Genomic DNA, 17,524 nt, shown 5'->3' with positions numbered 1-17,524 from the left:
ATTGATTAATGGACTGCTGAATGTATATTTTTTTCTCTAGCTTTGTTTGCTCTTTTCCATATCATGTCTATCTCTGATAAGCTACCCAGGAAGGGGCTGAAAATGGCCCATGTTAATATATGTAGCCTTAGAAATAAGGTTCATGAAATCAATAACTTGCTAACATCAGATAACGTTCATATATTTGCCATTTCTGAGACTCAGATAATTAATTTGATGATACAGCAGTATCAGTACAATGATATAACATCTATAGAAGAGACAGAAATGCTTATGGGGGAGGTGTTGCTTTATATATTCAGAGCCATATCCCTGTAATGCTTAGAGAAGATCTTATGTCAAGTGTTATTGAAGTGTTGTGGTTGCAGATTCACTTGGCACATCGAAAGCCTTTTCTTTGGGGTGTTGCTATAGGCCACCAAGTGCAAGCAGTCAGAATCTAAATAATATGTGTGAAATGATTGATAGTGTATGTGAAGTAAACAGAGAGGTCTACTTTCTTGGGAACCTGAATATTGACTGGTTTTCATCAAGCTGTCCACTCAAGAGAAAGCTTCTCACTGTAACCAGTGCCTGTAATCTGGTTCAGGTTATTAATCAACCTACCAGGGTGTTTACAAACACTACAGGAACAAGATCATCCACATGTATTCATCACATTTTTACTAATACTGTAGAACTTTGTTCTAAATCTGTATCCGTACCCATTGGATGAAGTGATCACAATATAGTGGCTATATCCAGGAAAGCCACAGTTCCAAAAACTGGGTCTAAAATAGTGTATATTTTGCTGTGACTCTTATGTGGATGATGTTACAATATTTGATGGTGTGATGTGATTAATAAGGAGCATCCAGATGCTGCACTTGATGAATTTATGAAATTGCTTCTTCCAATTATTGATAAACATGCACCTGTTAAGAAACTGACTGTTAGAACTATTAAGGCTCCATGGATTGATGCGGAATTGAACAACTGTATGGTTGAAAGAGATGAGGCAAAATGAGTGGCTAATACGTCTGGCTACACATCTGACTGRCTGATCTACTGCATATTGAGCAATTATGTGACTAATGTCATGACGTGCCCTGGGGGTATCATAGGCGCCCMCCCCCCTCTCACTCTCCACAGTTTTATGACTTAACGACAGGTCGTAAATTCCTGGAAGGAACACTCTCCCCCTTTGGACATGCAGTATTGAGAGAGAGAGAACAAAGAACTAGACTTGGCCAAACTCCTAAATCCCCAACATGGGAGAATTAAACAATATTTCCACTTTTGAGAATGTGGGAATGGTCCGTGGACACTTAAGGGACAGTTACGATGAGTKTGTTTCATTTGGTGATCTCATGAAGGACAGGAAACATACATAACGGTATCTCTTAAAGTGTACATTTCCCAGCTGTCAGGTTTACATCTAAATATTGTGAAACATATGTGATTAAACATGAAACTATTTGTGAAAAGATATGTGATATTATCCTTCTTAATGAGAGTATGGATTTTCATATAAAGTTAACCAAGTCAGTAACCACGCCCACGAGAGCATAGACATTACGTTGGCGTCATGGACCGCCCTTTTCTACTGAAATGTATAAAACCAGCCGTGACGAAATGTACATTTCATGCCAAAGAGACCCACGGTAAGCCGGACGTCTCGAGCTAAGGTTGCAAATTATTAAAATCTGAGACTATCGATCACTACAGAAGAGCAAATCTTAGATTTATAATTACTAGTCTGTAGCTAGAAATGACGTAAATCTAGAACGAGAATACCGCCAACCGCCGAAGCATCTATCTATGACAACATATCTGAATGGTACTCTGAAGTATCCTTCTAACCACTTACAACCACGAAAGACATTGTGACTTCTGGTAAAGTTAACCAGAGACTCTGATGAACTCTACAGGACGATCGAGGATTCCAACAGAGAAGACAACAACGACAATTGGGCGTAATTATATAAATTGCAATTATTCTCAAATGAGCGGCCGTTCATGTACAAAGGATTAGCATTTCAATGAATATAACTATAGACTGTGTGTAGTGAATCCATTTAGTTTKTCCCGCTCTTTCTCAGTCCCCACCCCCTTTCCTTTTGTCTACCAAGTCGTCATATCGGCTTAGCCCACTAGGGACTTATCAATGCATTGTGTTAGTAACCAATGTATTTCTGTGATTAGTTAGTTAGTTAGTAAATAAATAATTAAGCCAATTTGTATATTGCTGATTCATTATGGAAACTAGGGTTCGTGCAGATGACCAAGAATTTTACGACATTCAGATGAGACTGATAGAAGGTAAAGAATAATTAATGACTGATTGATGACTGAAATGTGAGATCTTTAGATCTCTAAGAGTTAATTCGGAAGATGGAACTCCTTAAATAAACTTCTCCATGGTGCCCCAGGTTATTAATGAGTTAATTGTTGCATGATTTAATTCAATCACGTAATCAATTAAACGTTAGGTAATCGATTTGATAAAATAGCATGTCATCACATTAAGGATACCACAGACACAACACTAAACTTAACAAAAGGAAGAAGAAACTGTATTATAAAGCCAAGATCGATGATATAAAGAATGATGGAAAAAAACTTGAGTATTTTAAATTAAATTATGGCCAGAAAGACAAATTCAACTCCATCTTTCATCGAATCAGATGGCTTATTCATCACAAAATCATTTGATGTTGCCAATTACTTTTTATAATGACTTCATTGGCAAAGTGGGCAAACTTAGGCAGGAAATGCCAACAATGAACAGTGAACCATCATATTAATCCATAAAAAAACAAAGAATGAAAGAAAAGCATTACAAGTTAGAATTTTTTGAAGTTAGTATGGGAGAGGTGGAAAAATGACTGTTATCGATCAATAATGACAAACCTCCTGGCATTGACAACTTAGATTGAAAGCTACTGAGGATAGTAGCTGACTCTAGTCTCTCCTATCTGTCATATCTTTAACTTAAGCCTAGGCGTCCCGCTAGCAGGACAACTTCTGGTGAAACTGGAGGGTGCGCAATTCAAATAAATAATCATAAAAATTGTGGATATTAAACATTTAGGTACATATAAAAGTGTCTTATATCGGTTGAAAGCTTAAATTATTGTTAATCTAACTGCACTGTCCGATTTACAGTAGCTATTACTGCAAAAACATGCCATGCGATTGTTTGAGGACGGCGCCCCACATCAAAATATTTTTCCATCTGCACAGGTTTCATAAATTCACAAATGGTGATTAAATATTCACTTACTTTTTGAAAATGTTCCTCTGATTTGTCATCCAAAGGGTCCCAGCTATAACATGTAGTGTCGTTTTGTTAGATAAAATCGTTTTTTTATCCCAAAAAGTCTGTTTTGTTGGCGTCATCGATTTGAGTAATCCACTCGTTCAACATGCAGAGAAAGGAATCCGAAAATCTACCCCTAAACTTTGATTCAACAAGTCAAAATACGTTTCTATTTACTCCTCAGATACCCTRAAATGTAATCAAACTATAATATGTCTTACAGAAAAAAGTATGTTCAATAGGAAACTGATTTTAGCAGGTGCGTCCTGTCTTCATGGCGCACGCAAACACGAATTTCCMAGATTGTGTCCCTGTACTAAAACTGATATTTCTTATTCGTTTTCGAAGTTACAAGCCTGAAACCTTGAACATAGACTGCTGACACCCCGAAGCCATAGGAATTGCATCCAGGGAGCTAATTCTCAGTATGACTTTATACTTGCCATTCTAAGAGGATGGTCTCTCAAAAATAAATCAGGTTGGTTATTCTTTGGATTTTCTCCTACCATATCTATTGTGTTATATTCTCCTACATTATTTTAACATTTCCACAAACTTCAAAGTGTTTTCTTTCCAATGGTACCAATTATATGAATATCCTGGCTTCAGGGCCTGTCACGGCTGTCGTAAGAACGGGACCAAGGCGCAGCGGATGTTGAGTTCCACATATTTAATTCAAAGAGAAACTTAAACAAAAGAAAATATATCAATAAACGAACAGCTAAACGTGACTACGTGGTGCACATGCACAAACACAAAACAATATCCCACAAATGCAGGTGGGGAAAAAGCCTACCTAAATATGATCCCCAATTAGAGGCAATGATTACCAGCTGCCTCTAATTGGGAACCACACAAACCACCAACCTAGAAATCTATAAACTAGATAACCCCCCCAGTCACGCTCTGACCTAAACACCATAGAGAACCGAGGGCTCTCTATGGTCAGGGCGTGACAGTACACCCCCCCCCCCCCCCCCCCCCAAAGGTGCGAACTCCGGCCGCAAAACCTGAAACCAAATGGGGAGGGTGGGTGACTAGTGTCGGTGGCGGCTCCGGTGCGAGTTTTTCCCTCACCCAGACCACGGATCCGGCCATGGAGCCGGGTTGTACGCCGCGCCTGGACTGGGCACTAGCGCCGAGGAAGGCTCCGGCCATGGAGCTGAGTTGGCCGCCGCACCCGGACTGGGCACTGGCGCCGAGGAAGGCTCTGGCCATGGAGCTGAGTTGGCCGCCGTGCCTGGACTGGGCATCGGCGCAGAGGAAGGCTCCGGCCTTGGAGCTGGACTGGACGCCATGCCCGGACTGGGCCCCAACGCAGAGGAAGGATCCGGCCTTGGAGCGGGACTGGACGCCGTGCCTGGACTGGGCACCGGCGCAGAGGAAGGCTCCGGCCTTGGAGCGGGACTGGACCCTGTGCCTGGACTGGGCACCGGCGCCGAAGAAGGCTCCGGACATAGAGTAGGACTGGACGCCGTGCCTGGAAGCTCCGGACCGCTGACCGTCGCTGGAGGTTCCGGACCGTGGACCGTCGTGGGAGGTTCCGGACTGTGGACCGTTGCGGGAGGTTCTGAACCGTGGACCGTCGCAGGAGGTTCCGGACTGTGAAACGTCGCTGGAAGCTCTGGACTGGGAACCGTCGCCGGAAGCTCTGGACTGGGAACCGTCGCCGGAAGCTCTGGACTGTGAACCGTCGCCGGAAGCTCTGGACTGTGAATGCGCACTGGAGGCCTAGTACGTGGAGCCGGTACAGGTGGCACCGGACTGGTTACACGCACTTCAGGGCAAGTGCGAGGAGCAGGCACAGGACGTAACGGACTGGGGAGGCGCACTGGAGGCCTAGTGTGTGGAGGTGGTACCGGACTGGTGACATGCACTTCGGGGTGAGTACGGGGAGCGGGMACAGGACGTACCGGACTGGGGAGACGCACTGTAGGCCTGATGCGTGGATCCGGCACAGGTGGCACCGGACTGGTGTCTACATTGTAGAATAATAGTGAAGACATCAAAACTATGAAATAACACATATGGAATCATGTAGTAACCAAAAAAGTGTTAAATGTATCAAAATATATTTTAGATTCTTCAAAGTAGCCATCCTTTGCCTTGATGACAGCTTTGCACACTCTTGGCATTCTCTCAACCAGCTTCACCTGGAATGCTTTTCCAACCATTTTGAAGGAATTCCCACATATGCTGAGCTCTTGTTGGCTGCTTTTCCTTCACTCTGCAGCCCAACTCATCTCAAACCATCTGAATTAGGTTGAGGTCGGGTGATTGTGGAGGCCAGATCATCTGATACACCACTCCATCACTCATTCTTGGTCAAATAGCCCCTACACAGCCTGGAGGTGTGTTGGGTCATTGTCCTTTTGAAAAACAAATGATAGTCCCACTAAACGTAAACCAGATGTAATTGCGTATCGCTGCAGAATGCTGTTGTAGCCATGCTGGTTAAGTGTGCCTTGAATTTTAAATATATCAATGACAGTGTCACCAGCAAAGCACCCCCACACCATCGCACCTCCTCTTCCAATGCATCACGGTGGGAACCACACATGCAGAGATCATCTGTTCACCTATTCTGCGTCTCACAAAGACACGGTGGTTGGAACCAAAAATCTCTAATTTGGACTCATCAGACCAAAGGACAGATTTCCAGAGGTCTAATGTCCATTGCTCATTTGTCTTGGCCCAAGCAAGTCTCTTATTATTATTGGTGTCCTTTACTAGTGGTTTATTTGCAGCAATTCGACCATGAAGGTCTGATTCTCCTCTGAGCAGTTGATGTTGAGATGTCTGTTTCTTGAACTCTGTGAAGMATTTATTTGGGTTGCAAATTCTGAGGCTGGTAACTTTAATGAACGTATCCTCTGCAGCTGAGGTAACTCTGGGTCTTCCTTTCCTGTGGCGGTCCTCATGAGAGCCAGTTTCATCATAGCGTTTGATGGTTTTTGCGACTGCACTTCAAGAAACTTTCAAAGTTCTTGACATTTTCTGTTTTGACTGACCTTCATGTCTTAAATTAATGAAGGACTGTCATTTCTCTTTGCTTATTTTAGCTGCTCTTGCCATAATATTGACGTGGTCTTTTACCAAATAGGGATATCTTCTGTATACCACCCCTAAATGATTGCCTCAAACTTTTTTGGTTACGACATGATTCCATATGTGTTATTTCATGGTTTTGATGTCTTCACTATTATTCTACAATGTAGAAAATAGTAAAATTAAAGAAAACCCTGTAATGAGTAGGTGTCTAAACTTTTGACTGGTACTGTATCTGTTATGGCTTTCAACCTCCGCCATATCGTGGATTCAGAGCTATCTATCTAATAGAACTCAAAGGATTTTATTTAGTGGAAGCTTCTCTAAGGTCAAACATGTAAAGTGTGGTGTACCGCAGCACAGCTCTCTAGGCCCTTACTCTTTTCTAATTTTTCCAATGACCTGCCTCAGGCATTAAACAAAGCCYGTGTGTCCGTGTATGCTGATGATTTAACCATATACGCATCAGCAACCACAGCTAATTGAAGTCACTGAAACCCTTAACAAAGAGTTGCAGTCTTTTTTGAAATGTATTGTATTTGGCACAAATTATTTGGTGTTACCTTTGATTGTAAACTGTTATGGTCAAAACATATAGATTCAATGGTTGTAAAGATGGGCAGAGGTCTGTCTTAATAAAGAGATGTTCTGCTTTTTTGACATCACACTCCAAAAAGCAAGTCCTGCAGGCTCTAGTTTTGTCTTATCTTGATTATTGTCCTGGCGTGTGGTCGAGTGCTGCAAGGAAAGACCTAGTTAAGCTGCAGCTGGCCCAGAACAGAGCGGCACGTCTTGCTCTTCATTGTAACCAGAGGGCTGATATAAATACTATGCATGCCAGTCTATCTTGGCTAAGAGTTGAGGAGAGACTGACCTCTTTTTTTTTTACTTCTTCTTTATATGAGATACATTAATGTGTTGAAAATCCCAAATTCTTTGCATAGTCAACTTACACACAGCTCTGTAACACACACTTACCCCACCAGACATGCCACCAGGGGTCTTTTTACAGTCCCCAAATCCAGAACAAACTGTAGAAAGCGTACAGTATTATATAGAGCCATTATTGCATGGAACACCATTCCATCTCATATTGCTCAAATGAACAGGAAACCTGGTTTCAAAAAACAGATAAAGCATCACCTCATGGCATTCCCCAAAGACTGGAAATCTGCCGCGGTCATCCCCCTCTTCTAAGGGGGAGACACTCTAGACCCAGACTGCTACAGACCTATATCTATCCTACCCTGCCTTTCTAAGGTCTTCGAAAGCCAAGTTAACAAACAGATCACCGGACCTCTGGCAGTCTCTATGGGGGTGCCACATAGTTCAATCCTCGGGCCGACTCTTTTCTCTGTATACATCAATGATGTCGCTCTTGCTGCTGGTGATTCTCTGATCCACCTCTACGCAGACGACACCATTCTGTATACTTCTGGACCTTCTTTGGAAACTCTGTTAACTAACCTCCAGACGAGCTTTAATGCCATACAACTCTCCTTCCGTGGCCTCCAACTGCTCTTAAATGCAAGTAAAACTAAATGCATGCTCTTCAACCGATCGCTGCCCACACCTGCCCGCCTGTCCAGCATCACTGCTCTGGACGGTTCTGACTTAGAATATGTGGACAACTACAAATACCTAGGTGTCTGGTTAGACTGTAAACTCTTCTTCCAGACTCACATTAAGCATCTCCAATCCAAAATTAAATCTAGAATCGGCTTCCTATTTCGCAACAAAGCCTCCTTCACTCATGCTGCCAAACATACCCTCGTAAAACTGACCATCCTACCGATGCTTGACTTCGGCAATGTCATTTACAAAATAGCCTCCAACACTGTACTTAGCAAATTGGATGCAGTCTATCACAGTGCCATCCGTTTTGTTACCAAAGCCCCATATACTACCCACCACTGCGACCTGTATGCTCTTGTTGTCTGGCCCTCGCTTCATATTCGTCGCCAATCCCACTGGCTCCACATCATCTATAAGTCTTTGCTAGGTAAAGCACCGCCTGGTCACCATAGCAGTACCCACCCGTAGCACGCGCTCCAGCAGGTATATTTCACTGGTCACCCCCAAAGCCAATTCCTCCTTTGGCCGCCTTTYCTTCCAGTTCTCTGCTGCCAATGACTGGAACTAACTGCAAAAATCACTAAAGCTGGAGACTCATATCTCCCTCACCAACTTTAAGCACCAGCTGTCAGAGCAGCTCACAGATCACTGCACCTGTACATAGCTTATCTTTAAATAGCCCATCCAACTACCTCATCCCCATACTGTTGTTTATTTTATTTATTTTGCTCCTTTGCACCCCAGTATTTCTACTTGCACACTCATCTTCTGCACATCTATCACTCCAGTGTTTAATTGCTATATTGTAACTATTTCGCCACGATGGCCTATTTATTGCCTTACCTCCCTTGTCCTACTTCATTTGCACACATTGTATATAGACCTTTTCTATTGTATTATTGACTGTATGTTTGTTTATTCCATGTGTAACTCTGTGTTGTTTTTGTGTCGCACTGCTTTGCTTTATCTTGGCCAGGTCGCAGTTGTAAAAGAGAACTTGTTCTCAACTAGCCTACCTGGTGAAATAAAATYAAAAAAATAACTCCTCTCCCCTATTTGACCTACATAGTTTGTATATTTATTGATATGTTTAATTTGTTGACGTAGTTCTGTTCTTGTCTATTAATGTTCTGTATTATGTCATGTTTCATGTTTTGTGCGGACCCCAGGAAGAGTAGCTGCTGCTTTTGCAACAGCTAATGAGGTTCCAAATAAAATACCAAATACCAAATACCAAGAAACACAAAAAATTATCACCTTCACCAATTCAACAGCAAGAACTGCATGGGAGTCTAGAACTGCATGGGAGTGCAGTCTGTATCAATTATATGATTCTATTACTTAATATATGACTCAGGAGCCAAGCCTCTTTTAGCCTATTGCCAGAAATCCTCTTCCACAGTAGTCCTTTATTTGTTTTCATTTCATTAACTTTAATTTTAGATACCTAATTTCTAATATATTCATGTTTATGTCAATAGTAGATTCTCCTAAAAAAATGAAATAATGTAGACGCTACACAGCTTCTAGCTTTCTGTGGCTAAGATAGAAACTAGTTATGCAAGTTTCCAAACGCCTTTCTCGCATTCATAAATATTAGACGTGGAGGTGTTTCTCAAATGAGAAGTTGCAGAAGAGACCGGGTCGTTCAAAATAGGCCACACAGAAAGGAGGTCTCAGTTTGGTTGAATAATGCCTCAAGCTTAGCAGAGCATTTTTAAAGCCAGAAGAGGGAAATAAAATGACAGGACTGTAGGCTGCAGTATGGTGTTCCTGCTGGTTATAAACCCAGAGAAGTTGTCTCTAATTATACCCATATTTTGTACTTGGCCTATTGATTCTAGCAGCAGTAGCAGAGGTGAGGGGGAGAGAAAAACCCTTTTGTATTCCTCAGAGGAGAGCAGGCTTGCCACTACCCACATTGCACTTGAGAGAAACTGCTAGATCTATTTACATAACTACACTGCTCTCTAGACAATTTGAGGAGAAAAGGAGGTCAGAGAGGATGAGGTGGGAACTTGAGACCCCTTCAGCATCTGTAGATCCACCATAGAGKGACTAAGGAAATCACACAAGCTACTGCAAAATGTGTATATACAGTATTGCCCATGGAGCTGAATGGATTCTGTGTTGGTTTATCTTTGTCTAGCCGTTATGGTTCGTACTTAGGGATCATTGATGCACTTTAAAAAGCAATGAACATCTTCAGTTGAGAGGTGCAATAACATTCTGTTATTTACCTGACATGATATCATCTGCTGCCTACTATCACTATTTGGATAAGAGCAGTAAACGTATAGTGATGTTGATTGAAGTAATGGTCTCCTTGTGGAACAGAACAAACACAATAAAACYGGAGTAGGGCCCTTGAGGTATGGAGGCTTCAGACTAGTCTAGATTGCTCAGGTCTTCACCAACTTTTGTTTCAGTTGTTTGAAAGTCGACAAAGTTACGGCATCGCATCAACGATGGCTACTGTTTGTGTTCATGCTCGAATAAAACAAGGCCAAGGACAAACCTCCACAGTAAATTCATTCTGAATAGGAGAGCTGACATAGAAGAGCATGATAAATGTGATGATCAGTCACCATACAGTAAGTGCTAGATGTGGAGGTCCATAATGTAATAAATAGCTATGTTTTTTGGCAGCAAACTGACTAGTTTCAAAATATGAGACATACGCATTGTAATCCTTCAACACTGACACAATTAAAAGAACAAGGACAAGATAAGCCTCTATTTGACTAATTTCAGCTAGTCAGACTTCCACAAACTTGCTTTCGTAGCCTAATTTCTCAGTTAGTGTGTTTGAATTGGAAGGGTTTGAACTTGGCTCTTTCCCCAGGGTTCATGGGAGTTATAAACTCATCAAAAAAAGAAACGTCCTGTCACTGTCAACTGCGTTTTTTCCCAGCAAACTTAACATGTGTAAATATCTGTATGAACAACTGAACAAGTTTCACAGACATGTGACTTACAGAAATGGAATAATGTGTCCCTCAACAAAGGGGGGGGGGGTCCAAATCAAAAGTAACAGTCAGTATCGCAGTACTGCAGTACATCTCCTCCTCATGGACTGCACCAGATTTGCCAGTTCTGGCTGTGAGATGTTACCCCACTCTTCCACCAAGGCACCTGCAAATGGCCCTAGCCCTCACCCTCCGATCCTACAGGTCCCAGACGTGCTCAATGGGATTGAGATCCGGGCTCTTCGCTGGCCATGGCAAAACACTGACATTCCTGTCTTGCAGGAAATCACGCACAGAATGAGCAGTACGGCTGGTGGCATTGTTATGCTGGAGGATCATGTCAGGATGAGCCTGCAGGACGGGTACCACATGAGGGAGGGGGATGTCTTCCCTGTAACGCACAGCGTTGAGATTGCCTGCAATGGCAAACAAACTCAGTCCGATGACACTGCCCCAGACCATGACGGACCCTCCACCTCCAAATYGATCCCGCTCCAGAGTACACGCTCATTCGACGATAAACGTGAATCCGACCATCACCTCTGGTGAGGCAAAACCGCGACTCGTCAGTGAAGAGCACTTTTTGTCAGTCCTGTCTGGTTTAGCAATGGTGGGTTTGTGCCCATAGGCAACGTTGTTGCCAGTGATGTCTGCCTTACAACAGGCTTACAAGTCATCAGTCCAGCCGCTCTCAGCCTATTGCAGACAGTCTGAGCGCTGATGGAGGGATTGTGTGTTCCTGGTGTAACTCGGGCAGTTGTTGTTGCCATCCTGTACCTGTACCGCAGGTGTGATGTTCGGATGTACCAATCCTGTGCAGGTGTTGTTACACGTGGTCTGCCACTGCGAGGATGATCAGCTGTCCGTCCTGTCTCCCTGTAGTGCTGTCTTAGGCGTCTCACAGTACGGACATGGCAATTTATTGCCCTGGCCACATCTACAGTCCTCATGCCTCCTTGCAGCATGCCCAAGGCACGTTCATGCAGATGAGCAGGGACCCTGGGCATCTTTCTTTTGTGGTTTTTCAGAGTCAATAGAAAGGCCTTTTTAGTGTCCTAAGTTTTCATAACTGTGACCTTAATTGCCTACCGTCTGTAACCTGTTAGTGTCTTAACGACCATTCCACAGGTGCATATTCATTCATTGTTTATGATTCATTGAACAAGCATGGGGAAACAGTCTTTAAACCCTTTACATTGAAGATCTGTGAAGTTATTTGGATTTTTACGAACTATCTTTGAAAGACAGGGACGTTGCTTTTTTTGCTGAGTTTATAAAGGAGTTTGTTTAGAGTTGGGCTGAGTGTTAGGAAGTTAATATAATAATATTGTGTATTGTAATGGATTTCTCAAGAGCTCATTTTCATAAAGGGTAATACRTTTACCTCATAGGGGTATTCTTTTTACTGATGCCTAACGAAGTGCTTGCAATTACACAGACATAAAATAAATAGCTAGCTATAGCTCCCCCAAAATAACTAATGCGTACATTATAAATKATGTATGAGACCTTCGGTCAAAGACCAAAATATCTTGCTGTAATTATGTTTTAATCATATCCTGGTGGGGTAGCAGAGGATTACAACACACCTGGGGTGGGCTTTTCCCCAAAAAGTTCTTCAACTTTCTTGAACAGACTTTGAGGTACATTTTCTCCGTTTGGTGTATGTGGAGGGGTGTGGCTTGAAGCAATGAGTGAAAGTATTTCAAGGTTAGCGGCCATGCTGACAGCGTTCCCCAACCCACAACCCAACCCCTCACTGGTCGTTCAACTGTTCGTTCAGAAAAGCACCGTTACGTTTCACACCGTTTTTTCGTATTGAACACAGCCCTGTCAAATAAATATAATGTGTCCTTAAAGCTGTATAAACACATTACTTTAGAGTACTCCTCATACACAGTCTCTATTGATGCACACACTGTAAGACCCATGTGACAAGGTCATGGCCAGGGCTCACTGGTCAGCGATGCTGGACTGGCGAGGTGTGACAGTCCGCCGGATGGCTCGAGGTGGGATTCACAGCTGTCCTCAAATAACCCCTCACATAGCCTTAAGAGATTTACTGGACCTGAGAAAAAGACTGCGGTCGGATATCCAGGCAGGTTGCACTGGATCAACACACACACACACACACGTGATAAACACACACATAGGCCTACGCATGCATAAACACACACATCCAATTGCCAGGACTACTGAGCCAGGAGATCCCCCTTCCATTCCAGGATTAAATGTGACATTTTGGTTCTCCTGAAGGACTTTTCCCCTGTGTGCGACATGTTCTTCTGCAGTTATAAAATGTCATATATGTGGCTTTCATGTACAGAGAATCAGAGGTAGCTGTCAGTTTACAGGAGAGCTGTCAAGCCTGGCATGTGAGGCTAGAATCATAATGGATTGGTTAGTGGGAATCGCATCTTTGAAGAGACAAGGATCTCTCTGGGTATCTCTGGGCTCAAGGGCACTTGTTTACATAGATCGGCCTGGCTAACCTAGAAAACTGGGACACAAAGAGCTGGAGCACGTCTGTGCTTATTCTGACTTTCTTATTACAGCCCCTCCCTCTCTGCTCATGTGAAGTCTGTGTAAGTTCATATGAGCTACTATCTTCCTCTTAAATCCTTGCTGTTGGTTTTTTATCACCTTCAGTATAGCACTCATAATACTCTGATTAAATGCTGACCATAAGACCCAGTAATGATAAAAACATGCATACAGCCTTAATATACTAATGAGCCTGTGACCTGCCCTCAGTTCCAAAGAGAAAAGAGGAGCGGGTCAGTGGCTAAATAAAGAAAGCCAGGGAACTAGAAAAGGAGAGAGAGAGAGGTACCCTCCTCGGCTCAGACTGGAGTAAACTGTGTCGCAGCACTGCTATTATTAGTGTCGCAGCCGGCTAGAGAAATATGAGAGACTCACACAGGGAACAGCAACAGGCCGCTGTAAATTTAGAGAGGGTCACGAGAGACCAGCGTTCCCCAACGGATTACTGGGCACCAAGGGTGTGTGTAGGAGTGTGCAGCAAAGCTAGAGAACAGGCTGGAGTGTGAAAAAGAGAGAGATAGGAGAGAGAGGTGTTTGTAAGTGTGTGCCCACTTGGGTTTGTATAAGTTTGTGTTTTTCTTAGTGTTAAGAGTTGAAAGAGCAAGTCATGTTTGTTATTCAAGTACATGTCACAGGGAAAATAACTATCCCTAATAATGTTACTGTGTGTGTCTCAGTTTTCATCCTCACCTTTCCTGTTCTTTCTCATGTCCTCCCAAGCAGCTCTCCCCACATTACAATATAAAGAGCCTTCTTGTCAAGTCATGAAAAGTAAAGCTTTAGCTGTGGGAAGGTACTTTCCTTTATTGACAATAGGGACTCTAGAAAGCAAAGGCTGCAGTGTTCTATTTGAACAAGTTATGCCCTCAGAGATACATTTGTGTGCAGAGGGGTCCTCTGAAGTTTGTTTAAGGGAATTCATTGGAGTGTGTTCTCAAAGCTCATAGGGCAGGATAATGCACAATCAGTAGTGTGCATGAGGATTCTATTCTGGTGTCACTCCAGTGACTAACACTGGCACAGATCACAAAACTCCATAAAATCCACCACAAAGCCATAGATACAACGCCATTTAATGACCAGTCAGACATGGAAGTCATGGGATCTGCCCACCTGAACATGCGTGTAGTGTCTTACATTTGATGATAACATGAACTTAAGCACAAGACTGCTGTTTATGGTAACTCCAGGCTTTTGAAATGGAAGTCGGAATGTGGAACAATTCTGGAATAATAAAATGTAAGAGGATCTGTAGACTGTTGAATGCTTAATGAATGTCACATTCTCAGGATGCATCCAGAACCAACCAAACCTGATCCTGTGCCTGGATAAGCCTCCCCTGCAGCAGATACAATAGCAATTTGCTACTTGCAGAAAGGTTGATTAACACCTTAAGTTTTGTACTGTATGTAATTGCTCATGTTATACAGTAGTACATACAGAGTAGACCAATGGAATTTGGCTTTAACATGTCATTTCCTTATTTTGCAAGTAAAATGGGATTCCAAATTTGTTGTGCAAAGAATTTGTACAGTCATATTATTTGTTACACTCTTTGACAGGGCTGTTCCCAAATAACCTTAGGTATTTGAGGGATTAGGAAATCTGAAAATGTTCATAAATGTTTTAAATATACTAATTAATATCAAAATATTTGCTAATTAATGAGGCAAAGAGCTAGGGGTGATGTATAATGATTCTGGATACAGCCATTTTGTGAACATAAGACATATCGGCGTGTCACTAAACACTAAAACAGTCTGAATGTACAAAACTACTGACACTGAACCAGTGCAGGCGAGCCATGATACTACACTGAACCCAGTACTAACATTCAAACAGTGTGCCCCAAAACACTGACATACTACACAGACCATGGGCTCTTCACGTGTAAACATCGTACAAACACAGTGTCTAAAACGCATCATTAAACGGTCCACTCCAAAGCAAAACACCTGCTGACACAATGACCTCAAATAAGATGAATACTATCACCCGCTCCCCTGTCCCAACCCTCTATAGCAGAGCTTTCATTTCAATTCTATACACATTTACATGTTACAGAGCGATTTTAAATTCATATTGACACATTGTTCCACTGGAGTACCGACTGAGTTTCTGCTGCTCAACTACATAAGGTGAGCATAAATGCAGCACTGTCAACCCATAAATATGGCGACCATTTTGGATAGTCTTCACCAGCATGGATGCATATTGGACGTCCTCTATTCAGTCTTCGAACACAATGCAAAAATTGGCAGGTAATCTCATTCTGTCCACAAGTCTTTTCAGGGGTCATCTGTTACATTACAGTACCATGCTCAGCCCCAATGGACGCTGGGAAGAGAGGGTGTCGTCTCTCTGTTCTTAGTTCTGATTGGCTCTCTCTATATAGAGACAACTTAAAAACTAACAGAACAGAAAATACTAGAAAATAAGAGGTACAAGAGAAAACCTCTTCAGCAATTTTCCAGTGTTTCACACTTGTGTGTTTCAGTAGTCTTCTCCACTTCAACGGGAGACAACGGGAGACAGTGAGTCTCAGTGTCTTGTTAGCTCAGTACTCTGTCCCTCCCAGCCCCATCCTTTCTCTCTCTCCATCTCCTGCTGGGCTCTGGTCAGTCCTGCTGGTGCCCTGGTCCTGAGTTCCTCAGAGGTGAGAGGACGTGGAGAAGCACAGCTTCAGGGTGTAGGGGTTAGAGCCATCTGGAAAAGGTCAGACACACTGGGTTACACACCTACTATACACACACTCAAACATATTCCTACACATAAACAAACACACATGCTCACATGGCATGCCCACACACATGTTCACTCTGTTGGGGACATTGGCAGGGAGAATTCTGAACACAGCAGCGTGAAGTCTGGTCTGAGAAGAGAAAAAGGTGTGCAGCAGATGGTGCACAGACTCCGGTCCTAGTGTGCTCCCTGTCTCATGACACACACACACACACACACACACACACACACACACACACACAACACACACACACACACACACACACACACACCTAATCTCCCTCTCTGATGACAACCAACGCCATAGGGCCAGGCTGAAACACCTGTGGAGCCAACCAACAGACAGGATAAATATTGTGAAAATCAACCACCTGCTTCTAGAACAGACAGCATTGACAGAGTTCTCCCCCTTGGATTTTATAACATGTTCCCCATGCTATTTCACTCAGGAATAATAGTGTGGCAATAAGACAGGCTATGTCAGTGCAGTAAAGGGGTAGATTGAATGTAAGATAGGATTTAGTCTTCAGGTAAATTTGGTCTGAATCCAATTTCTCTGGGCATTTCTCTGACTATGTGACACACTCAGTTATCCTGCTGAGAGTGACTACTAACGGTGGAGTGTTTGGTGCTAGAGTGCGGTCACTGTTGAGGAAAGCAAGGCCATCTGGTCACTTACTTGGTATTCTGATCTGGTAGTGGTTTAGGACGGTCAAGACCTCGACCGCGTGCGTCTTGGAGTCAAACTCTAACAACCCAGAGATAGTTTTGGAGGAGGCTGATGACAAGAGAGGACAGTAGGACAACGTAAGTATGACAGTACAGCTAACTCCTTCAACAGCCTAACAAAATTTTAAAAAAGTGAACAAAATGCTAAACTTACGCTTTGCATCAAACATCTTGAACTTGGTGAAACCTGGCACATCATGCTCTGAGCATAGCTGTAAGAAATCAAACAACAGTCAACAAGGACAGCTGAGACAACGCTCATGTTTTTCTAACCACATCCACAAGATGGAGCTCTTCAATAACGGTCAAACTACAGAGATCATTGACAGTGAATGACTGGTAGATCCATCAGTGGTCCGCTTCTTCTATGGAAGTAATTGTTCAGCAAAAGAGTTTAATCTCTTAGGCCCCCTATCCACCAAACATCAAATATCCACCCTCCTTCCAAGATCCAGCTGGCCCTCTGAAATGTAGGGGGAGGGGCTTGTAATAGTGCAGCTCACAGGATGAGAGTCAACGCTAAACCCTACCCCATACAGACCTCAGAAACCCTTCCCCATACAGACCTCAGAAACCCTTCCCCATACAGACCTCAGAAACCCTTCCCCATACAGAC

The 17,524-nt window shown here is 43.0% G+C and overlaps 2 protein-coding genes across 2 annotated transcripts in view; one reads left to right on the top strand and one right to left on the bottom strand.

The window, feature by feature from the left end:
- Window positions 1-4,382: 4,382 nt before the first annotated feature.
- LOC139023912 (uncharacterized) lies at window positions 4,383-4,909 on the top strand (the record flags this gene model as incomplete). Its single annotated transcript, XM_070438105.1, has 1 exon — window positions 4,383-4,909. A coding segment is annotated over one exon (527 nt), but the record flags the coding sequence as incomplete, so codon positions are not given.
- Window positions 4,910-16,087: 11,178 nt separating this feature from the next.
- Window positions 16,088-17,524, bottom strand: part of LOC112068322 (heterogeneous nuclear ribonucleoprotein L-like) — a 62,556-nt gene continuing 61,119 nt past the window's right edge. The window contains exons 11-13 of the mRNA XM_070438104.1: window positions 17,063-17,120; window positions 16,859-16,957; window positions 16,088-16,143 (exon numbers count right to left, since the gene is read on the bottom strand). Of these exons, the coding sequence (XP_070294205.1) occupies window positions 16,088-16,143; window positions 16,859-16,957; window positions 17,063-17,120 (213 nt within the window). The remainder of the gene's footprint in view (window positions 16,144-16,858; window positions 16,958-17,062; window positions 17,121-17,524) is intronic.

This window comes from Salvelinus sp. IW2-2015, unplaced genomic scaffold, assembly GCF_002910315.2.
Source record: "Salvelinus sp. IW2-2015 unplaced genomic scaffold, ASM291031v2 Un_scaffold415, whole genome shotgun sequence".
In the NCBI taxonomy this organism is placed as follows: Eukaryota; Metazoa; Chordata; class Actinopteri; order Salmoniformes; family Salmonidae; genus Salvelinus; species Salvelinus sp. IW2-2015.
The sequence above is the reverse complement of the archived record's forward strand: the minus strand, read 5'-3'. Positions and strand labels throughout refer to the sequence as shown.